General features: G+C 41.2%; 1 protein-coding gene across 1 annotated transcript in view; it reads right to left on the bottom strand.

Annotated features, from left to right (window-relative positions):
• UVSSA (UV stimulated scaffold protein A) overlaps nucleotides 1-24,968 on the bottom strand; it is an 83,584-nt gene that overhangs the window by 40,124 nt on the left and 18,492 nt on the right. The window contains exon 8 of the mRNA XM_019526246.1: nucleotides 1,106-1,211. Coding sequence (XP_019381791.1) covers nucleotides 1,106-1,211 — 106 coding nt within the window. The remainder of the gene's footprint in view (nucleotides 1-1,105; nucleotides 1,212-24,968) is intronic.

Below are 24,968 nucleotides of genomic sequence, written 5' to 3'. Positions count from 1 at the left end.
CCCCACACACACACACACATCACCCACATGGTTTAAGTTAACATAACACTGTTTTATGGTCAATCTGACAATTAGATGCAATTTGAGGCTTATTATTCTATCAAAGATTTTTAACTTTTGCTTGATAGCAGCATTCCCCCATCCACAGTAAGCCAAAAAGCTTCTAAGCTTTACAATGCGTTGTGTTACATGGAGGCAGAACTCCAGCTGCTTAGCTTACAAGGGAAAGACAAGGAGGCATTGGAATTTAATTACTTTAGATGAACTTTTTTCCATAACTCACCTGTCAAATCTACAGGTGCACTTCACAAGAATGCATTTATTGCTAGAGGTATAGGTTGTAGCCATGTTGGTCTAAAGACACAGGCAGACAAGGTGCTTTGGGTAAATCTGATATCTTTTATTAGACCAACTTTTGGAATTGGTTTAATAAAAGATATCAGTTTTACCCAAAGCACCTTGTCTGTTTATTTCTTAAAGCTTTCATATGCCTTTGGAAAGGGCTGCTATATGTAAATGGAGCAGACCAAAGCAAGATTACAATTTGTCATCTAGGATTTGCTTAGTGCCTCTATAATAAAGCTCCCAGAGCTCCATTTAACCTTTTGTTCACAATGACACCCATGCTGGAGGCAGAGGTTAAGTTGCTGGCCACATCTGGCCACCCTCACGGTGTTAAGTGGCTGTGTGCCTGCAGGTGGCATAAGAGCAGTAAGCAGCACTGAATCCTATTCTGATCACCAAATCAGCATCAGCGGTATTTCTCACCCTTGCCTATTTATAATTATACCCCCTTGCCTCTCTAATCTCAGTAAATAAATATTGCCTTTTTAGCGCACATGCATACAGAGCAGCTCCTAGCTCTGAACTGTAGTGGACATGACTGAATGAAATAAGCTCCTGATCTCAGTTGCTTCTCCTCCTAGAAAGTATTTGTTTATCTAGAGCCCATCACTGCTCCCCTATCTATGTAATGACTTCCTCATAGCAGTCGGAGAGATTACCCACACCACTGATCACTTTATTACTTCATAATGGCTGTTTATTTACTTTACTGCAGCAGTAACATGCAGGGATAAAGCTTTTCACAGCTGGGCAAACTCACCATACTCCTTACGCAGGTGGTCTGGAATGCGGGGCTCATAGCCTTCCTTCTCAGGGACCTCCACAAATTCATCTTCATCATCGTCATCATCATCTGACACTTTCATCTACAGGAATAAAATAAAAATAATATAGATAATAACATTACCTTTACTCCCCACATCCTGAAAACTTTCTGCAGACAGCTGCTTAATGTCAAAAGTATTTCCCTAATTATGTATTTAATCAACATCAAAGATTAGATGCCTTGCTTAACATTTTCTCTCTAAAGCCACCCTCAATCCCTAAGGGATATCTTCTTTAAAGGTTCTTTTATCCATTAGAAGGCATACACAGTTGGTGAAGTCTGAGAAAGTGTGAAACTATAAAATACAAAAAAAAAAAGTGTGTTAAAACATGAAGATCTTGACTTAATGAGCAAGTGATGGCCTTATCTCTGCCTCTCCTTGTTTTGTTGGTTTAGTTCAGCTTGTTGGACCATGGTATTTTGCAGCGTACATTATGCAAGATCACCCACTGTTTAAGGTCTTTGAATCGCATACAACAGACAGAACAGAAAGAAAAAAGGACAGGCTGGTGGCGTTAATTCAGACAAAAGCAAAAATGTGGACTTGACTTAAGGCCATGCCATTTTTAATGCATTTTCTCTCTTCCTTCTCAGAATTGGTTTCTTTTCTAAGATGTAAACAGGTGGGACCCTCAGCTATCAGGTATATATTATATGAGTTTAAAAAAAAGAAGAGATTTCTTACCTAGCACCTAACAATTCAAGAGTTATTACAAGGACTCTCCAATTAATGGATGAGGGAACTGTACTCAGGGCATTATTCCATTTAGAGTATGCATTTCAGTCAATATCAGAAGAGCTATACCCCAAATACTAGAACCCCTTGAAAGCCAGGCACTCTGCCATGCCATCTCCCATTTGGTGTCCTTCACTTTGTTTCAGGACTCTGTTAGCCTTAGGAAGCCAGCCAATTCTCTCCAGCAGACCAAGGGTCTTTCACCATATGACAGGTTGAGGAGCCCAGAGTACAATAAAGGATGTATTACAATCCAGAGAGATACAACTAACGCTTGATTAAGAGGAATTCACTTTAAAGGGATTCTCTTGTTTTATTTACCCTTTCATAGCAACCTTGAAAGAAAAAAAGACTTCTAATACATTCATATATTACCTAGTTTGGAAAACCCTGATCAGATCAATTATACCAGCCTTTCTGGTAGATGTGCCACAAGTTAAGCCTCACACTCTCCCTAAGTGCCACTCCAATCCTCTTCCTCTGCCTTATCCAATGCCCTGCTTTCTGCTCCCTGCCCCATCTCCCACTTTGCATATGTCACCCTGGCAGATCAGGGAAGGAACAGGCACCAGTGTGACAATGCTGCTTGCGGCACTCATGCTGCAGGTTGACTACCACTGAATTATCACCACTAGACAGTCACCTTGCTGGGACATCTGACCCCCAGTTATCTTTCCTGCAGGGGGCTGGACCCGATGATCTTCCGAGGTCTCTTTCAGCCTTCCAATCTATGAATCTCATTATATTGCAAACCTAACCATATTGAGGCCCATCAACTAAAATTATAGGGATTTAAAAAAAACCAAACCATGTACATATCACCCATGTTATACATAGACTGGAACATTTCTGAGCAGTTGAAAATAAAAAATCCTAACCAACCTATCAAAGCAGCTAATCCACACCAGAAGCTAAGCATTTCCAAAATTTTATTTTCACTAATTATGGCATGCTCCCAGGAATGAGCTTCTAAAACTTTTCACCACATCTCCCTGTTTCACACACTCAATCAATATATTTTACCCCAAAATGCACGTAGGCTAAAAATGTATGTCACCTTCAATGTGAATTTATACACAATACTACCAAGTTACAAAATCCCAACTTCTGACAACCCTTTAAAGAGATGGTGATTCTTCTAGGACAGTGGGGTTGTCAACTGGGGGTACTTGGGAAAGCCCTAGGGGGTATGTGTGGGTGGGCAGAGATGGAGCGCTGCCACCCACCACCCTGCGCCACCGCCTCCCAGGAGCAGGGTGAGGGCGGCGGTGCCCCTCTGTGGGCCACATAGGCACTGCCTGGCTGGCTGGACAGGAGAGGGGAAGCTCCCACGTGGCGGCCACTGCTGCCACCCACCACCCCACGCTGCTGCCACTCCACATCTGGTTGCACACCTCCCCTGCTTTGTGTCCAGCTGCTGATGGTACATCTATTAAAACAAGGTCGAAAACCTCCGTTCTAGGATAACATTTACCATGGCTCAAACAGGAGAGCGAGAGATTTACGTCTCACAGAATGACTTTATTTTTGCAGAGTACTTTTGTAGGTTTTAGAAAACAATATGGGGTGGGAGAATAGTCTTACCATACAACTCACAATCATACTTACTCATGTTCACTGCAGGAAAGCAAAGCAACAGACAAGTAAGTTATTAGATTGTTTTTATTATTTTCATTCTATATAATCCCATTCTTTTTTTCATCCCATTGCATTTGACTCATGCTGGTATTCATATCATCTCTTAGTTGTAGAAGGTACAGAAAGATGCTGCAATTTTCCCCTGCAGCAGAATTTTACCAATTTAATTCACTAATCTAATCGTGTGTCACAGCTGCACAGCTGAGTTCCTTTAAATCATACAGAGATTTAAGCCAAAAAAGAGGGGGGGGGGGGAAAATCAGGAAACTAAACTTTAGTGTATCAAGTACAATAAAAACAATTGATTTAGCCCTAATATTTGATCATTGTGATTTATGAGCTAGATGGAAATTCATTTCTAATATAAAATATTTGGGTGCTCTGAATTTCCCTCTAACTGCTGGTGCATCACAGTATCAATAGCATGATATTTTTTTCTTCTTTGAATTTTTCCACAGAAACTACAGTCCTAAATTTAAAATGTAAAACAAATCTTTGTTGTCCTAAAGGACAAAGTAAGTTTATTAACGCATCATTTCCAAACAGTATCTCTTCTTCCCCTAATTAGTCTAGACAAATTCCTGGAACAATCCGGTTTGAAATCACCCCTGATGTTAAAGATAAGTACCTACAGCCATAGATGTCCACATCATCGCTGCCTCTAATCAGCAGACAGAGTGGCTAAGCTCTGGGTCTGGTGGAGGGCTCTGCATCCTAATTTACTCATCACTTCTCACTGCAATCTTTTCTCCTCATCTAAAGGAAAGAAGCAATTTGCCCTGGTTGGTTTGGCCAAGACAGACACATGCAGCATCTGACCTCTCACTGCCCACAGAAGAAGTCAAACTGCAGTTGCAGCCCAGAGAGAGGGTCAAGCACTCAACTACTAATCACACACAGGCTGAGACACTCCGAGTGCCAAAGTGGCACATCAATTTTTAAACTGCAGCTTTCCTGAGACCTTCCAGACGGCCTTTAGAAAGAGGAAATATTGCAAGGTTTTGCTTTAAGCACCAGAGATGTCTGGAGACTGAAAAGAAACTAATTCGTTAGCATTTGGACTTCAAAGTTGCTCTCTCTCTCGGGTTTTTTTCCCACCTGTTAAAGGTAAAGGCTACTGAACCAAGTTAGGAGACAAAAGCAGACTCTCTCTTTCAGCTAATTATTACCGCTAGTCCTATTAAGGATATGAGTGTATCAAAACTTTCCAATTTGAGTTCCTATTCCCAACTCAGCTGTAGAAAAAAAAAATAGACCAAGCTAAAATGTGTTATGGATGATCACAGTCTAGAATTTGGTACAAATAAGTGAGACAAAATAAAACTGGAACTAACATAAATGGCTTAACAGTTTTTATGTAACAGGAGTCAGGAAAAGTATTTTCCAATGCCCCCGTGCACTTTTGATTCAAAACTGGCTGGTACCAAAAGAGAAAAACCTAAAAATACTGAAAGAAGAATGAATTTTAGGGCACAAGGAAGTAACAACAAGTCCTGACAAACTAATAGGACGTTAAGAAAAAGAACCCAGAAAACACTCAGTTAAGGCTGATTATTTAGCTTAAATTCACTAGACTGTGTCTAGAATAGTTAAGTTTAAATATGTATCTCCACTGAATTTATTAGAACGCCCAGGCAAACTGAAGAGAGTCCAGAACAGAGCACTTACCTTTACATCTTCCTTACTATGTTTTATAATCTTTATACTGTTTGAGAAATTTAGCTGTCTGTATATTAATAAACCAAGATGAAGAGGCTTCACCAAATGATCTCTTTATTTCATATGGTTTACTTAAAATCTGAAGCAGGTGCAAGATCCTTACATACCTGCATGAGCTCAAAAACTTCAAGGCACATGAAAAGCCCTACTGAGAAAAGGCATAATCAGATGCAAATTCACTTTGTTTAGGTACAATCCATGAGCTGTGCATTTAGGTACTATAGGAAACATTAATCATAGGAAACTGTAATTTTTGTTATCAGTCTAACACTAATCAAAAGGGAAACCTGTCACTACCGCTGACCTGTGAAACGTCCCAATTATACTCTTCGGAAATGACAGGAGCACTTAACTTCCTCACTGAGTAAATGACGACGATCAATCAAGTTTGAATAACAATGAGCCACGGAGCTGAAAATTATTTTTTGTATAGAATCTACCCAGGAATTTATGAAAGGTGAAAAGCAACCCAAGGTTTTAGGGGCATTATGGCTTTCAGCTAGTGCAGTGCATATCAAACACTAAACAGAATTTATGTGTTTTAATTTTCTAAAAAGTAGATGTGGACTTGGTGCTACAATGCATAACATATAATGCCAGATTTTAAATATGGGGGTCATTTTCATAAAATATTATGCTTATTGTTCACACCCTTGAGTTTCACTGGGGACTTTTATTAAATTTAGATTTCCTGTAAAAATATTTAACAGCTTAGTTAACTACCAAGGAATTAAGCCCCCTTTCCCCTCCAACCAGACACGTTTATTTTTTTATATCACTTTAAACAAGAAGCCCCTTTTCCTTTTTTGCTCTCAAATGTGTAGTGAGGTTCATTGTTGCTGCATGTTGCAACTTTTGAATTTCTAATGGGCCATTACATTTTAAAATAACAATGGAAAGAAGAAACAACTCTGAGGAGAGCTCTGGAGCTACATTACTCTCCTCAGAGAAGTCATCAATATAAATTCTACCTCCCAGGTGAGAGCACTTCCTTCGCACAGCCCTTTCACTGTGCCAAGACTAAGCTTCATGAATACTTCATGAAACTTGAAACACTCCACTGCCGCCCTCCCCTCACTTTTTCTTTAGAAGAAAAGTAAACTTTGGGATCAGGTTTACATTTGATTTTTCAGCTGCAGTTTCAAACCACCAATGAGCAAAGTGGCTCACAGAGTAAATGCTTAAATTGATATTTTGATTATGATGCAACACTTCAAAGCAAGTGCCTTTTGAAATTCATGACAGATACAATTTAGACACTTACAAAATAGCAGTAAATGATAAAGCAAATAATTTGCTACCTTTTGTGCTCATTATATAGGACACAAACTTGCAAGATGGGTGAACACAGAGAGAAAGGTAGAGACAGAAAAGGCTTCTCTCTCGCAGGCCAGAGAATTAAAGCCCTGAAAGGTCGATAGTCACCAAAAGTCTCTGCTTTCCAATACTTTTTCACTGACCAAGATAAAACATTTGTGTTCTGTTAGCTGACAAGAGATCACATTACAAAATCTGTCACCCAACTAACATCACTGTTGGCAGTCTTTAGGGAATGAAGCGTTGACTCCCTATTCAAACCCTGGAAAATGAACTATTAAAATTAATGCTAACGAATATTGAGGCACTGTGGCAGTACTGTTTCTGCCGAGATAAGCATGTTCTCCGGATATACAAAAGATTCCATCTTCCAGTGTTGTTAACCTGTCTTCTTCAAATATAGTAAATCTTGTATACAGAAAAAATAAAATAATGCATCTTAAGTAGCATGTTTTCTAATTCCTGAATATATCTTCTGCTAAGTAACAATGATTTTAGTCCGCCTAATTTCTAAGATGTGAGGCCAAACTTATCTTCATGATGGAAATACGGTAAAAGGAAGCGACCTGCCCATATTTATATATTGAACATCTCCTATTTTAATTGCTCAAAGGGCAGGAATGTGATAAAAATTGATGAGATGACAATTACAGTGACTTCAAGAATAGCTTAAAGCAGTACTGACTTACGCAGGTAGATAAGGGTACTTAGCCCTTTTGCTAGCAAAACCCCAGAAAAACACAAGTGGTTGCTTCCTTTTTAAGGCTCATTTGATAAAACAAGAACCCCCAAACAAGATACTGGGTGCTGGTGGTAATCTCATCATAACTCTCTGCTTTGGAGTCTATGCCTTATAAGATGTTCTAGGTGTTAATCTTTCTCATTATAACCATGCACCCAGTTAAAACACACAGCTCATTTATCCTAAATATTAACAAACTAGACAAACACAATAAGCCCAACCACAACACAACACTTGGCAAGATACCAAGAAAAGTCTTTGGTCCTTTCCCCAGTTTATACAAATTGATTGCTACATTCTGTTAAGAGGATTTAGAAAACTGAGCCTCTGCAATCATAATTAAACAAGCAATAAAATGACAAAAATATACAATGCAATCAGTTTACAGAACTAGATGTCGAGCACTTACTAATTATTTTTAAAAAAAAGGGAGACAAAGATAGCACATGAAGAAGCCATATCTACTTACTAAAACACCACTTGCAAACTACAGCTGGGACCATTAAATAAATTTTGTATGGTCTAATTAACTTGGTTTGCAATCTCAATTACTTTTCACCCAAGAAATCACTTTTGTTCAGTTTTGTGTGTGTCTGTTTCTCTTTTTAAAAAAAATGATGTAAGGCATCCTCAGACAAGTGAACTCTAAACTTCATTTGTCTTTCAGCAGGCTTGATGGCTATGCATTTAAAAACCCATTCTATCTTATAAACTAAAAATTAAATGTACTCAGCTGTGATGGTCGTCATTGCATCTGCTATTTATATGCTAATACCCTCACTGGAAGATCTTGCAAATTATTCCACCATGCCAATATCTCATGTGCATCTACTCACAGCCAACTAAATATTTTTTTTTCCTAGAGGACAGAAGATTGTGTCCAGGAAGTATAATACTTATCATACTGGAACCTATTTGAAGCAAAAACGAAGTGTACGCATTTTGCATTTAACAATAGTAACTTAACTATATTTTAAGTCATTTTAAATGAAGGTTGGGGATGTTTATGTAACCAACAGACAATATTCATGACTGAGTGACAAATCTTTCTACATTACTAAATAATGGAACAGAACAGTCAAAACAATGCATCTTACAGGGAAAGACTTTTACAACTTCTCCTTGATCCCATTCCTTTATATAGCCTATAATAAGATGAAAAAGAAATAAAACCACAGACATTTGACAGATTTTTCTTCTAATGACTAGTGTGCAAGAAAAACGTAAAATAGCTACGTTTTGAACACAAATTCAAATCCACATGACTTTAGACCTGTTATCATGCAAAATGCATTTTAATTGCAAAAGTATCGTTTTTCCATTTCTATTTGTTCAATAGTGTCCAGGCCAGACTAGGTAACTTGATACAATGTCGTTTGGGAATGTCCTTTTCCAGGTTTTTTCACATGGACGAAGGAGGGAAGTAGATATTTAAGTGGTTACATTTCAGACCAAGCAGTAAGAAAAAGGTTCAGGGCTGGCGAGTCCACACATTACGTTGCTAATGACCTTGGCAACACAAATCACTCCAGCATGAAGTAATTTTTCTTTTCTTTTTTTTTTTTTGTGTGTTAAGTATGGTAGTCTAAATGTGTTCCCGCTTTGAGGCTATCTTGGATCCTAGTGAACCACGATTCAGATTAAATAAACATACCTAGCGTTCAGTGGTCGTATTAAGTTATTCTTTTACTATGCCATTCAGGTCAGCAATCAGGACTGTAAGTGGATGTAACAAAACCACGATCTTTGGAATATAGTGAGCTCTGCCTTGGGGAACAGCTATTGTTTATATCCTGAGGCCAGATGCTCACACTATATTTAGGTGACCGATTTCTGTGGATTTAGGTAGCTTTGAGGATGTGAGCTCCAATGCTTTAAGATTAGTATGTTAAAAAGTTATAATTTGTATAATTTGAACTTGTCATAAAATAAGTACCGCAGTCAATGAAGTGTTGGTTTAACAGTTTTAGGTGAAACTATCCAAGATTTCAAAATATACAAACTTACCATCTTTCCCTCTCCTCTGAGTAAAAACTGCTCAGAGTCTGCTAACTTCAAATACCTTGCAAGATTAAAGTTGATAAAGTAAGTAGTTATGGCTCCTACAACATTTCTGCTATCTACCTATGTTTAATTTGTGTAAGAGCAAAAGTGATAACAAAATCAGCACGAATTGATCTTGCACTAGAAGTACAAGCCATATGCTACCCTTAGATGCAAACAGAGGCTCCCACTGAAGTCATGTACAACCTCATGAACATACATATTACAGAGAGAGGGGATCATATAACAATATACCATTTTGGGGGGGGGGGGGGGGGTTATCCTTTAGCTTTTAATTTTAAGTTTGTACCAAGTCACTTACCGACAGCTTTCACAAAGTAAATCTGTGTACTGCTGCTCTGTAAAACCAAATTTTCAGAAAACTGTCTCCAGCAAGTAGCATAGCTTGGGTCTCTATCAAGTCCTCTGTGATGTGTGAATTCTGCCAGCTAATGGCTCAGTAAGCAATGCATGGAGAGATTCCTATGTATAATGTTTTTCAGTACCTTCATAGTAGATGTGGTCAGTTTAACAAGAAAAAAATATATTTTTTTTTAATAACTAAGACTTCAAACATTACTTGTGGCTTAAAAGTGAAGCTGGGTTCTTTCCATCTTGTGAATAATTATAAATAAGGAAACTCCATAAAGTTGTCTTCACAGTTTCAACTATATTCTCTGCCCTCAAGAAGGATTCACTCTCTCACAGAGTGAGGAGGGGTCATCTAAAAAACCCTCAGAGCTACAAAATAAGCAGCTTGAATGAAGACAATTCTTATTTGGAGTCTATTACCCTGAATGCTGTATACCAAACCACAGTAGACTTCCTGAGGGGTTTTGTTACTACATCCAGTTGGTAGATGCAAGAAGGTGCCACTTTTCTATAACCATGCTCTGTGCTTTAAACATTTCAAGAACTTTCTTTAAGTTGTTTCCTTCTTTGCCCCTCAATGTAGACTAGGGAACAGCAGATAGTTGAGACTGGTGTTATGAGGTCCATGATTTCCTATGCTTACTTCTGGTGCAAACACCTGTTTCAGAGTGGGATAATGCAAAGCCTACTGGCACAATAAATATCAGCTTCTCTGACCAGTGTGGCTTCAAGGCCTTCCCACACCATGTAGCACTTGGTAAGAAGACCCAGCTGCTTTACAGATATTGGATCGTATTTTCATGATCCCCCTGATGTATCTGTAATAAGATGATATTTAAAAGGTTTCTAATTTTATTCTAATTCCTTGGTTACATACATGCATACATAAAAACGCAGGTTACTTTGATTGTCAGATATTTATACACATATTTTACAGTGACAGATTACAAGCTTTTATATATGGATACATTTATATATGTATATGTATAGATAAATTGTATTTATATCAGTATCTACTGATATCCATCTATCCTTATAATCAGTCATTGTAAAACGTGTGCATAAATATCAGACAATCAAAGTAACCTGCATATATATGTTATTTCATACATATAAAAATCTAAGTAACCAAGTAATACATATAAAAGGGAACTTAGCACTGCAAGTGGCTCCCAGGCAATAGTTCCTGTTTCAGAAGACCATGTTTACAAATATCTTATTTAAACAGAATTTGTAGTGCTAGAATTTCTAATGATATGAAAGGTCTTATTTAGCATTTGTCTGGTCTACCTTAAACTCATAACATTAAACCTTTTTACCACCATACATCATAATGTGTGTGTGTAATCAGTAATTTAAAGGCAGGTTACTTTGATTGTCAGATATTTATGCACACATTTTACAATGACAGATTATAACCTTCAATATTTTTCAAACGTTGCATGTGTTGGTATTGTATCTATGCTGGGATGTCTATAAAATGAGGAAGCCACATTAGCAACACAACCGACATTTTAAAAGTATATTTTATCACTATCACTGAATTATAAGGGAGGAAAAAATCTTATGAGGAAGTGTTCATTGACCTCTGGTTCTGTAAATAGATGGGTGGCGAGGAGGTTTAATAGGCACATCCAGAAAACATAATGCTAACCATGTGTCAGCTGACAAGAAAGCTCACAGGGAGCATCAATGACACAAGTAAAATCAACAGCAACTTTGTCACTGACTTCAGTAAGTGCAACGCAAGACTTGGGGTTCATGGTCTTGAGAGTTTCTCAAGAAGAATAAAAATGTGATTCAGCAAAGAGCTTTGGCTCCCAGTGGAATCCAAAGCAGAGGCTTGTCTGATAGAGGGCTGAGTGTTTGGGGTCAGGGTTGTCTTCCATCCAAAAGTGTGGGCACATGAACAGGTGAGGCTGTAGGTCTGACTACAGAAATTGTGGCAGCAAGATAATGTTTCCTGTTCTCAAAGTGGCAAGTTAACAGAAAGTTAATTTTACTGTTATAGATCCCAGTTCAGCAAGACATCCAGAATTTGAATCTATAACAATAAAACTGGGTGCTTAGCTACCTTGCCCTTTACTATGCCATTGTGCTCCTGTTGATTTCTAAAGGGGTAGACAGATCAAATGTATTTAGAGTTCAGTACTAGTAATGGCCTACATGTACTTAACTGGTTTCCTGGAACAGGATCTTACAAATATAGTTACTTAGAACTGAGTACATTATATTTTGGTTATCTCCTGTATCAAATAAATGTCAGTATTCGTTTTTAATTCTTCTCTTGCTGCTATTCCAAACCTGGATGATTTTGTCTTCCCATTTTTTGTAAGTGTGCATGTAGGCCATTACTAGTACTGAATTTTAAATACATTTGATCTGCCTACCCTTTTAGAAACAAACAGGAGCAATAATATAGTCAAGGGAAAGGAAGTGAAACATGGTACTTGATATTCAGAGGAGAATCAAAAGCGAGTCTAAAGATCATGAGAAAAACTTTAGGTACACTACACAGATTAACATGAGGGTTAGGTTGGTGAGTAACTGAGAGAACCAACTTTGTTTTAACTCTAGTAGAAGATCTACTAAATTGCAATGAACAGCGCATGGATCAGGGACCATCACAGTAGCAACATTTAAACATAAGATTTTCATGGTAAGAAATATTTTTAAATAACTCTTAAACAGCAGACAGAATTATACCCACTAAGATTCATAGAATACAGTTCTAAAAGCATTCAGCTGTAGAAGAGGAAAAAAAGAAACTATCTAATTTAATACTATATAAGATAGGTGCGTTTAGAATAATAATTCGTTTTGCACCTTTTTTTTTTACATCACTTTTGTTTTAAAGCACCAATTACGGCAACAGAAAAATGCTCTATTCTGGAAGCTGATTATGAAGAAAGTCTCACAGAAAAATGATTACTATATGAAAAGGTTAAAACTAGGGAAAAGCACGTGCAGTGTTTTTACGTATAACCTACTCAATGTTAAAGGTTATTCCTCTGCTTCTGCCCTTACATTTATCCTGAACCATAGTTGGCATTTTGTCTATTACATATTAAAAACAAAAATATGATGCAGTGCTTATTATTTTGACTAGTCATTACAGTTACTGTATCTGAACATATGATGTTCTAATGACATAAATGATCTATTAAAGAAGAAAACATTTATTCTCAGTTAAATTTAAGTCAGTGTTGGAATCTGCAGGATGTGTAATAATGCCCTGCTGTCAATCATAACACCCAAATTCATCCCTTTCCCCCGTAGGAGAGACAAAAAAAAAAATCAGAAGCCTGCCTACCCAGCCTGTACTACAGGAAAAACCTAAATAAATACTAGGGCAGTGTGAAATTTCGCCGAGTATTTCATTTGAAGCTGTTTCTATGCATTTCGAGCTCAAAACAGTGAAATTGAAGTGAAGAAAAAGTATCAAAACAGCTTTGAAACAAAATGAGGGCACTCAAAATGTTTGGAAAGTTTTGAAATGTTTTGAGTTTTGAAGCAGCCCGGTGGTGGGAGGCGGGGAAGAGCCAGGGCTGTGCTCCCAGCGGCTCGCAGCCCCATGTAGCTCAGCCTGGCGGGGAGCGCAGCCCTGGCCCCCCCTGCCTCCCGCCATCAGGCTGCGCTCCATGGAGCTGATGGAGCCGACTGGAGCACAGTGCCTGCTCTGCCCGCCTCCTGCCACTTGGCTGCGCTCCGATCGGCTCCGCCAGCCCCATGGAGCTCAGCCCAGTGGCGGGAGGCAGGCAGAGCTGGCGCTGCGCTCCACCTCCCACCACCAGGCTGAGTTCCATGGCGCTGCAAGCTGTTGGGCACTGAGCCCAGTGGCAGGATTTTTCATAGCTGTTAGACATAGAAGTTATAGACACTAGGGGCCGGAAGGGACCTCAAGAGATCATTGGGTCCAGCCCCCGCATCATAGGCAGGAATTCAGCTGGGATCAAGTGACCCCAGGCAAGAAATAAATTCAGCTCTTTTTTTGAAGGAATCCAAACTGCCCAGTGCCAGGCCCAGCCAGCAGCAGCAGCCTCCTGAGATCTGGCAGGTCAATGAACGCTACAGAGAGAGGAGCTCATTGTTCATGGCTTTTTTCTTGCAACAAATGCAGTGTGAAGGACATGTCAGTCATGGAGTACCCAGCTCTGAACCCACACTGGCTCTCAGGGTAGACTCTCTCAGCAAGGACTTGGCGTCCTTTCAGCAGGAGCCATGCAAGTATCTTGCCAACCACACAGAGCAAAGATATCCCTCAGTAGTTGCTGCAGTCTGCTCTGTCCCCTTTATTTTTGTATAAAGTAATTATCTTTTCATCTTTCAGATCCTGGGGTATGTGGCTTTCTTCTCAGCAGGCATAGAGAAGTGTGTGGATGTTGCTCACAAGCTTTCCCCTCACTGCCTTTAGGAGCTCTGAAGGTATCTGATTGTTGCCTGCTGCTTTCCCAGGTGCAAGCTCTTTGATAGCTTTCTCATCTTCAAGAGTTAGTATTTGGTCCAGCTCCTGCACGGTTAGGAGCACGGGGATGGCAGCTAAGGCAGTACCACAGGTAATGGCATCCTTTGAGTAGAGTTCTTTGTAATATTCAGACCATCGGTCAAGTTGTTCTTGCCTGTCAGTCAGAATGGTACTGTCTTTCGCTTTCAGGTTTGCAGTCTTTTTACAGGTTGGACCAAGTGCCTCTTTAATTCCATCACAGGTATACCACAAAGGTGCCTGCTTTCAAAGCAGATCTGAATTTTTTTGCTCAGGTCTTGCCAATACTCCTGGATACATTATCTGGAGGCTTTCTGGACCACAGACTTAGCCTCTTTGAACTTGAGATTTCTGTACTTAGTTGGTTGCTGAAGTAGAGTTAGGTGAGCTTGCTTCTTCTTTTCTATGAGCGGGAGCAGCAGATGCTCAGATGCTGCGAGCCAGTCAGGTTGCTTTTCCTTTGCTTTTCCAGAGACATCCTTGGCAGTAGCCAGTGTCTTGTTCTTGACATTTTCCCACAAGGTGTCAGAATCAGGGGAGTCAAGCTGATGGTTTTCAGAAACACACTCAAGCTCACACTGAAACTTTGCACAAGTGCCAGTCCTTCATGTTAGTGATGTTGAGGCGAGGTGTGCCTTTTTGGCTTCACATGATGGATCTTTTTTAGCATGTAACTGAGGCTTGGCCTTGACAAGGGCATGGTCAGTGTCACAATCAGCACTATGCATTGATCAAACATGCAGTGCATCGCTTTTTTAGCTTACCTTTTCCAGGACCTCCCCCAGATTGAGGCAAGCAAGCAGGCCACCTCTAAATAGGGTGGCTTGGACATCTGAGCCACTGACAAATGCCTGGGTCCTTCCCTACCAGGATGAGTGACCACTGAGCACAGACCTTCAAAGTGTATGCTTAGACAGAACAAAGAAGGAAGGGGTTGTCATGGGCCCTCCACCTTCTCTCTCAGCAGGTCTATAGGACTCCAATGACAGGACAAAGGTCAAAACAATTGGTACAGGCCTGCTGTAGCTTCTAGCCAGAACACTACTCTGAAATGGAAGAAGCACCTGCCTCATCACGTCTGCAACTGCACCTTTGCTGGATGGACGTGGTCTCAGTAGCGTGGGTAATGCTGGCCAACAGGATTCTTGCTCATCTGTTTTTCTGGGGACATTTCCTTCACCCAGGAGGTTCCACTACCCCACCCTTAGGTGCTCCTCCACCCAGAGCTGTAGGGGCTTCCCTAGGGGAGACAAACCTTCCCAAGGGGAGGTTTGTTGACTGGCGCTGTCACTTGCTGTTGCATTGCAGGTGCACCATCTGTATCTCTGATGGCAAGTGGGGAACTGGCCAGGCAGTTAACCAGACATAATTAAGGAGCGAGAACAGCACATAATGAATCTGTTCTTCCCTTGCTGAGACCAGGCAGAGGAAAACAACTTTATTTGGTGGGCTCTCTCTAAAGTTCAAGTTAAAATTTATGAATTTTAAAATATCCATTACAGAAGAGTCTCCACAATTGATGCCTGGTTCCTAGGTTTAAATGAACTCAACCAGGTTTGGACTCTAGCAAGATGAATATGTTCTATCCCCCCAAACCTGCAATTTAAACAGTGGGAAGTGAATGCAGGAAGTTCTGCAACACAGGCAGGGCAGAAACTGCACAGCATGATTTTTTGCTACTAGTGGGAAAGGATGCAGAAAGAGGAAAAAAAGTATCCTTTACACAAGGTATTGACATTGCACTTTTAGGCAGGCCCCTGGCACATGTTCATTTAATGATCTGATCCCCAATCCCAATAACTGCACCCTCTGCCATGCCTCAGGTGCATGGCAGGATGCATGATTTCAGGATCAGGGATCAGATCCCAATCATGCCATTACTACTTGCCAGAACCTAGGATCATGATCCCGGGCTTCACTTGAACCAGCAAGTTGAAAGGTGGGTGCCCACAGCCTGGCATGAACCATATGGTCCTGGGGCTGGGACTGACAATCAGCTGATTGAGGGCTCAGCCCTGGGACTAGCGCAGCTGGTCCTAGAGCCCCAGGAATTGGGATGTCAGAAAGTCTGGGTGCACACATTTAAGGTTCTGCTGAGCCAGGGTGCCAGGATATGGGAGACATCCCCTGATCCTGGGGCTCCCATGTGCCAGGGTTGCCAGAAAACCATGTGTGCAGCCAGGCTGCACAAGCGATTTTTAAAGGTCTTGGCATATAGGGGGACCCCATGATTGGGGAACCTCTTCCCAGTCACAGGGTCCCTTTGGGTGACCTATGTCGAGTGCCTTGTTCTACAGCTTCCTGGGAGTCAATCTGCGAGGTTGCAGGGAGGTCAGAGCATCATGCATGATTTAGTACCAAAACATAGCTCTGATGGGGGCTGAGGAGCAAGGTGTGGGGCAAGGCAAGGACCATGCTGGGTTGCAAGGAGCCCTGTGGCTCCCTGGAACCCAGCAACCTTTGTCCAGCTGATGAGCTCCCCTCAACTCAGCACCCCGAAAACAGTGAAGTGCAGCCCCATGCAGGGCTGCATCACACAGCTGTCTACCTGCCAACATTAGGAGAGCTGTCAACTAAGCCCCACCATGCAGCCAGCATTAGGCTGCCTGGCAGGACTACATTGCCACATGTTTAATTTTAGGCACACCAGAAACCAGCCACAAAAATCTGAACACATTCAGTGGAATCTTTGTGGCTGGTTTTCTGTCTTGCCGTGCCATTAATTGCTTGAACGTTCAACCCAGGTACCATTTATGGCACATTTAAGAGGTTAATTGCATCTTAAGTGTAACATCTGCCAAGGGCCTTAGAAACACAGGTACTACCATGAGCAGCAAACAAGACTTGGGAAAGAGCAGGGCATGGAGCTACAAAGGGAGTAGAAGTGACAATTTCTTTAACTAGCAACTTCTTAAAAACTAAGCTTTGATATACTGTCAGACACACAGGAAGCACCCCAGTATTCTTCCAACCATGAAATGGACAGAATGGAAGGCTTATTAACAAGTCAAATTTGTACTGTTTCTTTTTTTTTTTTTTTTTTTTCAAATCCTGGATTGATTTTAAATGCAAGAGTCTTCATTATAACTTCATTCATTAGTGCTTAATTGACTTTTCACACAGCCTTTATCATGACCTTCAAGCAGTGCATTTTTAGCAAATATTGTCTATTATTTGTGTTGCAACACAACAGCTTAGCACCTAAATCTGGAATCAGGGCTCTGCTGTGCTGAATGCTGTGCATGAGTCTCATGGCAACATGGATGCTGCTCCAAAGAGCTTACAGTAAGGGAGCGACTCTCAAATGGGGTATCAAGATCCTTCCAAGGGTTCTGCAGGCCCTGCGTCAGGAGTTAAGGGATTGCACCTCCTGCAACAGGTGCTCCAGTGTCCCACAAATAAGCAGCATCCACAGCTGCTCTCCATGCCCCTGAGCTCCAAGCAGTGTGCACTGACACGTGGGCAGGCAGATGCAAAACCTCCCTTTTTAACTGGGCTTGTTTCCCCTGCTCCTCCCATACTCCCAAGCCTAGTGAGAGTCTCACATGACTCCAGTAATTGGCATGTGAGTCCCTGGAGGAGCAGCTGCAGCAATGGGGTATATGTGTGCCTTCTCGGGTATAAACCAGGGAGGTGGTAGATGTTGGAAAAAACCAGAGCAGAGTGCAGTGAGGTCCTGCCCCCATCCCCATCACATGGCACCAGCTAGATTCTAGCTCACTGGTTCTCAACCAGGGTGCCACAGAATTCCAAAAAAATGTTATGGAGGGGTGCCTTGAGGCTAAGAAGTTTGAGAACCACTGGTCTAATGCCTTATCCTACAAAGATTTATGAACATGATTAACTGAAAGCACTGAAGTAGTCCTACTGGCTTCAAGTCATCTTTCCATGCTTGGGTATCTACTCCAAACAGCTTGCAATTCTATATTTTCATTATATATGCATATGGTACCTGTAACAATGAGGCTATGATCCACTTGGGCCTACTCAGATAAAAACAGTAACAACTCTGAAAGGTCTCGTCTCTCCAATAAATGTATTTTTGTTCCAATTACACTTTTATTAGCTTCTTTCTCCTTTTAGTCTTTTTTTTAGTAGTACAATGTCCATCTGTTATTAGAATCCCTTTGGGTAGAGCACTTTTGATTCTTATAACCATGAAGTGTAGTAAGAGGCAGCAAAGTTTTCTTTTTCTCATGTCTCTACATCACACTTGATGATTTTGTTATGCATGCTTGCGCTCGTTTATTGTACTTTGAAAAAATGTTCATTGCACAAGTCATGTGCCTTTGAGCAGCAGGCATTGCAGTAGGTGTTGCATAGTCTGAGGCTCTGTGCCACAGTCACAGGTAGCTGAACTGTGACTTCCACTTCTTCATTAGTTCCTTGGAGCATCTGACTCCAGCATAAAGGCGATCGAGACATCACCATCTTTGCCATGGTTTTTCAGCTCCTGGTAGTAAGGACTTAGCTGCTGGGATGTACATTTTTTCCACTGTCAGGTATTTCCTCAGCCTCTTGTTCCACATCTGGCGTCATGTATCCTTGCATGCGGCATCAAGAGGTTGCATGCTGGTGAGGAAGCTCCCGTGCAACTTCAGACATTTGTGGGCTGTGGGCCAGTCATACAGAGGATGTCTCACACCTTCTCGCTGTCTCAGTCGTTCTATCCTGCTGGCCACTGTTCTTCTGATATCAGGCAGAGCAATGCTAGCCAGCAGGTATACACTGTTTAGGCTGGCAGGCAGCAAAGTAAAATGAGCAAAGTCAAAGTCCCATCAAGAAGCTCTATGCAGTTATTATGCAGACACTTTGTTGATTCTTCATTAATTCGAACAGTCAACAGAGAAAAATAGCTCGTATGCACAGATTATGGCTTAAAATTTTTATTCTAATGCACATAATTTCTTAAACCAAGGTCCTAATAAACTGTGAAAAGTGCACGTAGCATAATACTTCTTGGTGTAGTTCCTGGGTTCTGATTCTAACGTGTGGCTGATTCTGTTAAGCGAGATTCCAAAAACTGGCAGATATAATTTATAGTCATTCTTACACCTTCAGTCATGTTCAAAAGTACCTTCTCCACCCATTCTCTCACAGGGTTTACCTATAGCACAAACCCTGCTTGCTTTGCCTCTGAATGTAGGTATTACTGAGTAAAGGTATATGGATGTGGTCACAGTAGTTCATCATAAGTGTTCATTTTTTTAATCAGAAAAACTACAACTTCTCTATTTTAGTAGAGAATTCTGCTGTCTAGGAAGAGAGAGCCACATTCCTGGCTGTCAGATGCAAGCTCATTTAGGAAGTCCACATCAGACACGTGGAGAGGTGCTGAAGTCATAAATATACGTCACATATAAGGAGTAAAGGTATTGTCTCAGAATCGCTGTGTCCAGGGACTTCTACAAGTTGTATCCCCATTGAGGCTATCACCAGGAAACACTTCATCTTGCCTATTCTTTTTGTAGATAACATAAAAAGCCTGCTCTTCTGTGATTAGCATAAATACAACAAATGTCTTAGTTTCATACCTACATAAGCCATCCCAGGGCATAAGGTATTTTAAATTAGTATAGTATAGGTAGAACCTGAAACTGGTAAGGCCAAACTAGACAGAATACAAGCAGATTATAAAAAACACTAAAAATGCAAACAATGCACCTTTCAATTATGTTTTGGTCCAATACCCGTTACATTTTTCCCCACTCTGGTAGAACGTATTTCCAAATGTCATTAACGTGTTTCAGTCTCATCTGCCCTGCAATACACTCTGTGGCTTCCACATCCAAAATGCAACTGAACTTGCTAAAGAGCTGGGAATTTACTCAAAAGTTAGGTTATCTGGAAAACAGTGTCTAACCGCCCTACGGGATTTTTGACTGTGCTGGAAAAAAACAATGTTTAAACTAGGAAAAATAAAAACCCATGTTCTGGGACTGCTGAATACATAACCACAGAGTAAAAGCATTTTGATTTCAACAAGCAATTTTAAGATTTTGGCAGAACTCCACCTATCCAACTTCATTTACAGAAAAGTAAAATAGCCCAAGAAGTGTGCCAAAATGTCCCAACTGTCTGGAGTTAAAAATTGCTCTCTGCCATTCAGACCTACATTACTCTGCTCCACTTTAAAACAGTCAGTCTATCCCATATTAGAAGAGTTTTGGAGAATTGATCAGCTGGTATGTTTAAGTTATGTGTATTAGCAACAAAAATTCCCCTGCTGCTACTTATTGCTGTCTCCACCAAAACATCCAGGCTGCGTGTACACGCGTGTAGAAGTTTGTTTGCCCAGGGACAAGCAGCAGTGGCACATTTTGTGCTGTTGCTACTTGTCCCCAGGGAATGCCTCTGCGATGCACACTGTGGCGTCAGTAGGTTGCACTGGGCGGGGTAGGGGAAGCTGGACCCAGCAGCCTTACTTGGGGTACTGGGGGCCTCAGGGAGCTGCAGGTACAGTGCTCCTGCAGCTGGGAGACTGGCTGGCAGCCAGAGCACAGCTCTGACTGGCCAGGCTCCAGTTTTGGGCGGTGCGTGCTGCTGCCACGTGTGCTACCACATTTTTGTTTTTTTGGTGTGATTTATTTTGGACCCCAGGATGTCCTGGGGCCAAAAAGTGCCCCTACACTGCAAGGTAGCAGCGCGAGGAATGCCTGCATGTGTGGTGCGTGGCACTGCACATGGGTCTGCAGCACCACACTCTGCACATCCACACTTGTCTGGACGCAGCCACAGAGACAAAAATCACATGCCATTTTATACTCTCTCCTTTAATGCACAAAAAAGGGATCATACTGCAGTAAACTTTCAGGGTGACACTCACAATGGCACAGACAGTTGTTCAATTCATTTTAAAAGGTGTTTTAGTATAAGGTAAAATCCATAACCTAAATTTAACCAGCAAGGCATTTAACAATAGTTAAATAAACCGACAATGCCCATGTACATTGGAGATGTACAACAGAGTTAAGGAATTCAGAACTGAGTAAAACAGATGTCCTTACTCTCGTGTCAGAGCACTCCTAATGTAGTTTTATATAAGTGTGTGTTCTATTTAAAAAAAATAAAATGTATTGCAGGAGACTGTTGCCATTCACGGGGAAAACGTTCTCGTATCCCCGGCGAATAGCGAAATCTGTGAACAAGGCACTGCATTAATGAACGCAGTGACCCCGGTGGCTGGGGAGGGGTGGGGGGAGGGGGGAAGGGGGGAAGCATGGTTGCGATGGTGATGGCGGGAGCGCGGTGGCGGCAAGCACGGAGCCCCCAAGGAGCTCCTTTAAGTGCATCACAATGCAGGTTCGGCATTCACAAATATTTGAAACCACGAATGCCAAACCCATGAATAGCGAGGGTTTCCTGTAAACGTAGTAAACATTTACGAGTCATAAGAATAGATCAACAGATCTACTGGACAGCATAACACAAAACACTGAACTGTTACCACGATTCTTCCCAGAAATGAAAATGAAATGAAAAATAGCAGTTATAATTTTTAAAATACAAAATACACAATTTTCTTTAGTAACTTAAAAGTTTAGGAACCATATTTCAATATCTGCAACATTTGGTATTAAAAGAAAAAGCACTATTAAAAATGCAGCATCTGATTTTAAAAAGACAGGTATAACAACTTGAAAAAAAAAAAAAAAGAGAGAATTGTTCCCTAGGTGGAAATATTTAAGCAACATTTCAGACATAAGCACTTTACTTTGACAATAGAGTTAAACCTCTGAAAATAAGTATTTATTATAACACTGATCTCAGCCAGTAACTAGAATGATACCACTACAATTCACTTAAATAGAGCTGAGAACTAACTTATTGCAGGAGCCCTGGTTGAGTGCCTAGCTGAAAACATACAGAATAAAAGGATGACCTGGTCTGGGTAAAGGAAGTGCAAAGGAAAATGTCCAGCGTGTAGTGTGCACTCCCTCTACTGGGCACTGAGATTATGCTGAACTGTCTTGAGACAGAAAAAAAAATTGCAACAAGTCCAATTGTACAAGTCTTAAAAAATAGGAGGGGCTTCTCCTCTCAGACTGTTTTCTAATTTCAATCACAATTTTGACTCATGTCAAGAGGGCTTTTACACCGGCCCATCTACTTTCAAAATGCAACACTTCTTAAAGGGTGTAAGTACCATCTATTTAACCTCAACAGCAATTACATGAATGTAAGTAGACGGTAAGCACACAAAAGCTTTCACCAACTCAAGACTACAGAGAGTGAGCCCCGTGTCTTACCTGTGCACTTTGTGGTCAGAAAGCCACCCTCCCCAATTGAAACCACAGGAGTTCTTACAAGGCGATGACTACTCTTAAGTGGTAGTATGGCTACTTAGTATGTACTGGGTTGGGATAGGCGAGAGAGGCTAGATGTATGCCAGGATGTATATACGTCTAATACATCATCATGTAGAAAAAGGGGACCTGCAAGGGACAAACAGTGGGCTCTGGACAGTAAGTGCAGCATTTGTAACAATCTTCCCTCTCCTCCCATAGGCCTGATTTGAGGCAGGATGGAAGGGCAATTTTATTATATGCTATGGTTTAAGAGCTGCATTTAGATGGAGACCCTCCTTTAACCACTAGAAAACCTTAATTATAAGCTGAGCTCTCTTTTACTACACATGCAATGGCAGTCCCTAAAGTGCACTGGAGCAACACACAGCTATATGCCACTTCATAACAGATAAGTTTTCACTGCATCTGAGCTCACTATATAAAAGTTCTATTGTATAAAGTTTTGTGTTGCCAGTTAAGTGCTTTGGGATTGGGGGGGGGGGAATATATAAATGTAAAAGAAACGTCCCAAGACAAGGTTCTTTGAGAAGATGTGATATCTTTTATTAGACCAACTGAGTAGCTGGAAAAAAGTTTTTAGCAAGCTTTGAAGCGCAAATCACCCTTTTTGCACGCAGCAGCCCGCTAAGAACTTTCTTCAAACTACTCAGTTGGTCTAACAAAAGAGATCACATCTACTCAAAAGAACCGTGCCTGCCTATGTCCTTAGACCAGGGGTGGGCAATTATTTTGGGCGGAGGGCCGCTTACTGAGTTTTGGCAAGCCATCGAGGGCCACATGATAGGCAGCCAGGGGCAGATAAATATTAATTTTCTGAATTTTTAGGGGCCCCGCGGGCTGGATAGAATGGCTTGGCTGGCTGCATCTGGCTCCCGGGCCGCATTTTGCCCACCCCTGCCTTAGACCAACACGACTACAACCAAATAACAAAGGAAATGTCCCACTAATTTATAAGACAACAACACTTTCTAGTCCTCAAATATAATAAGTGCACAAAAATTTGGAGGGAAAATATTCCATGTTCATTTTCAACATCCTCAAATTTCTCAACTGTGTTGCTCTGCAGGTCAATGTCCTAACCTGGGAAAGGCTGAAAGCCCCAACAGGGACCCAAAAAAAACAGGAGGCGGCTGAGAAAGCAGTATAAACTTGCATCTACAGTGCCATGTACCACAGAAGTGATGTGATCTTGTGTGCGAGAGCCACATGTCCTAATGCAACTCTGATGTACCTGGCCACATGTGCAAGTCATGTATACAATAGTGCAGGTGTGTCAGGCAGTCGGCATTATGCCAAACCTATGCCTTTCTACTTTCTCCTCAGCAATGCACACATATAGCCCGTCAGCACAGGGATACTGTAGATATGGGCACAACACGGTGGTTAAGAATTTCACTCTCTTAAATCCTGAAGTAGGACTTTATTAGAAGGGAAAGCAGTATTACTCTTCAAGTGAATCACCCTAACCACCTCCAGCTTCACAGCAGGGTTTCTGACTGAACGTCTCGACATCTGAACATCTACAGCTAAAGAAACCATTGACACTGGGTTCTTCCCTTGCCCTTGTTTGTTTCATTTTCTCACATTGTACAACATAAAATCTTTAAGAAAAGGAAGCTGAGCTCTCTCAGTAACTACATCTTAAAACAGCTAGGGTTTTATGAAAAACGCTCATGATCAAAATCAAAAAACTTTTACCTGTGACAATATTACACAAAATATTCAGTGACTGGGAACTACTCATCTAGATGCTACGTTCACTAAGAATAAAACAAAACAAAAACATTACCAATATAATAAAAAAAATACAACAACAAAAAAAATTAAAGGAATCAGTCTATATGAAAGGCTAGAATCTACTTTCTCCAAACTGGGTAAGAGTCAGTTCTGTTATATTTAAAAAATGATCCTGACCACAGAGCCAGGCAAGTACACCACTCATATACTTCTGTGACCTCCACTGGGGTATTCGTATTGCATTAAAAGCACCAACGATACAACTACATGAGGGTGTTCTCACCTTTAATACAACAGTCCTATCTTGAGCTGATCTGACAAGCGAGAACAGTGCATAGCAGGACTTCCAAAACTTGCTGGTCTCCTTTCAACTAGAGCAGAGATGTTCAACCTGTGGCACTGATGCCACAAATGACATGGGCAGCCTCCGTGTGTGGCACATGGCAGACTGGGGATGAGATGGGCAGCACAGTGGCAGATCGGACAGGAAGCAGAAAGGAGAGCATCAGATCAAGCAGTGAGCCCTGGGCAGGAAGCAGACGGCAGAGCAGCAGATTGGTCAGGAAACATAAGGCAGAGAGCAGAAAGCAGCGAAGTAGACTAGGCAGGGAAAGCCATCGGAGTAGCACTCACCCTGCACACACCGTCCCCTCATTTGTATTTCTCACTAGAGTAACTGCATCTGTTCTAGTGTAACAATC

This window comes from Gavialis gangeticus, unplaced genomic scaffold, assembly GCF_001723915.1.
Source record: "Gavialis gangeticus isolate Ggan-Ray unplaced genomic scaffold, GavGan_comp1, whole genome shotgun sequence".
Lineage (NCBI taxonomy): Eukaryota > Metazoa > Chordata > Crocodylia > Gavialidae > Gavialis > Gavialis gangeticus.
Note: the sequence above shows the minus strand (reverse complement) of the source record. Positions and strands in the feature narration are given on the sequence as shown.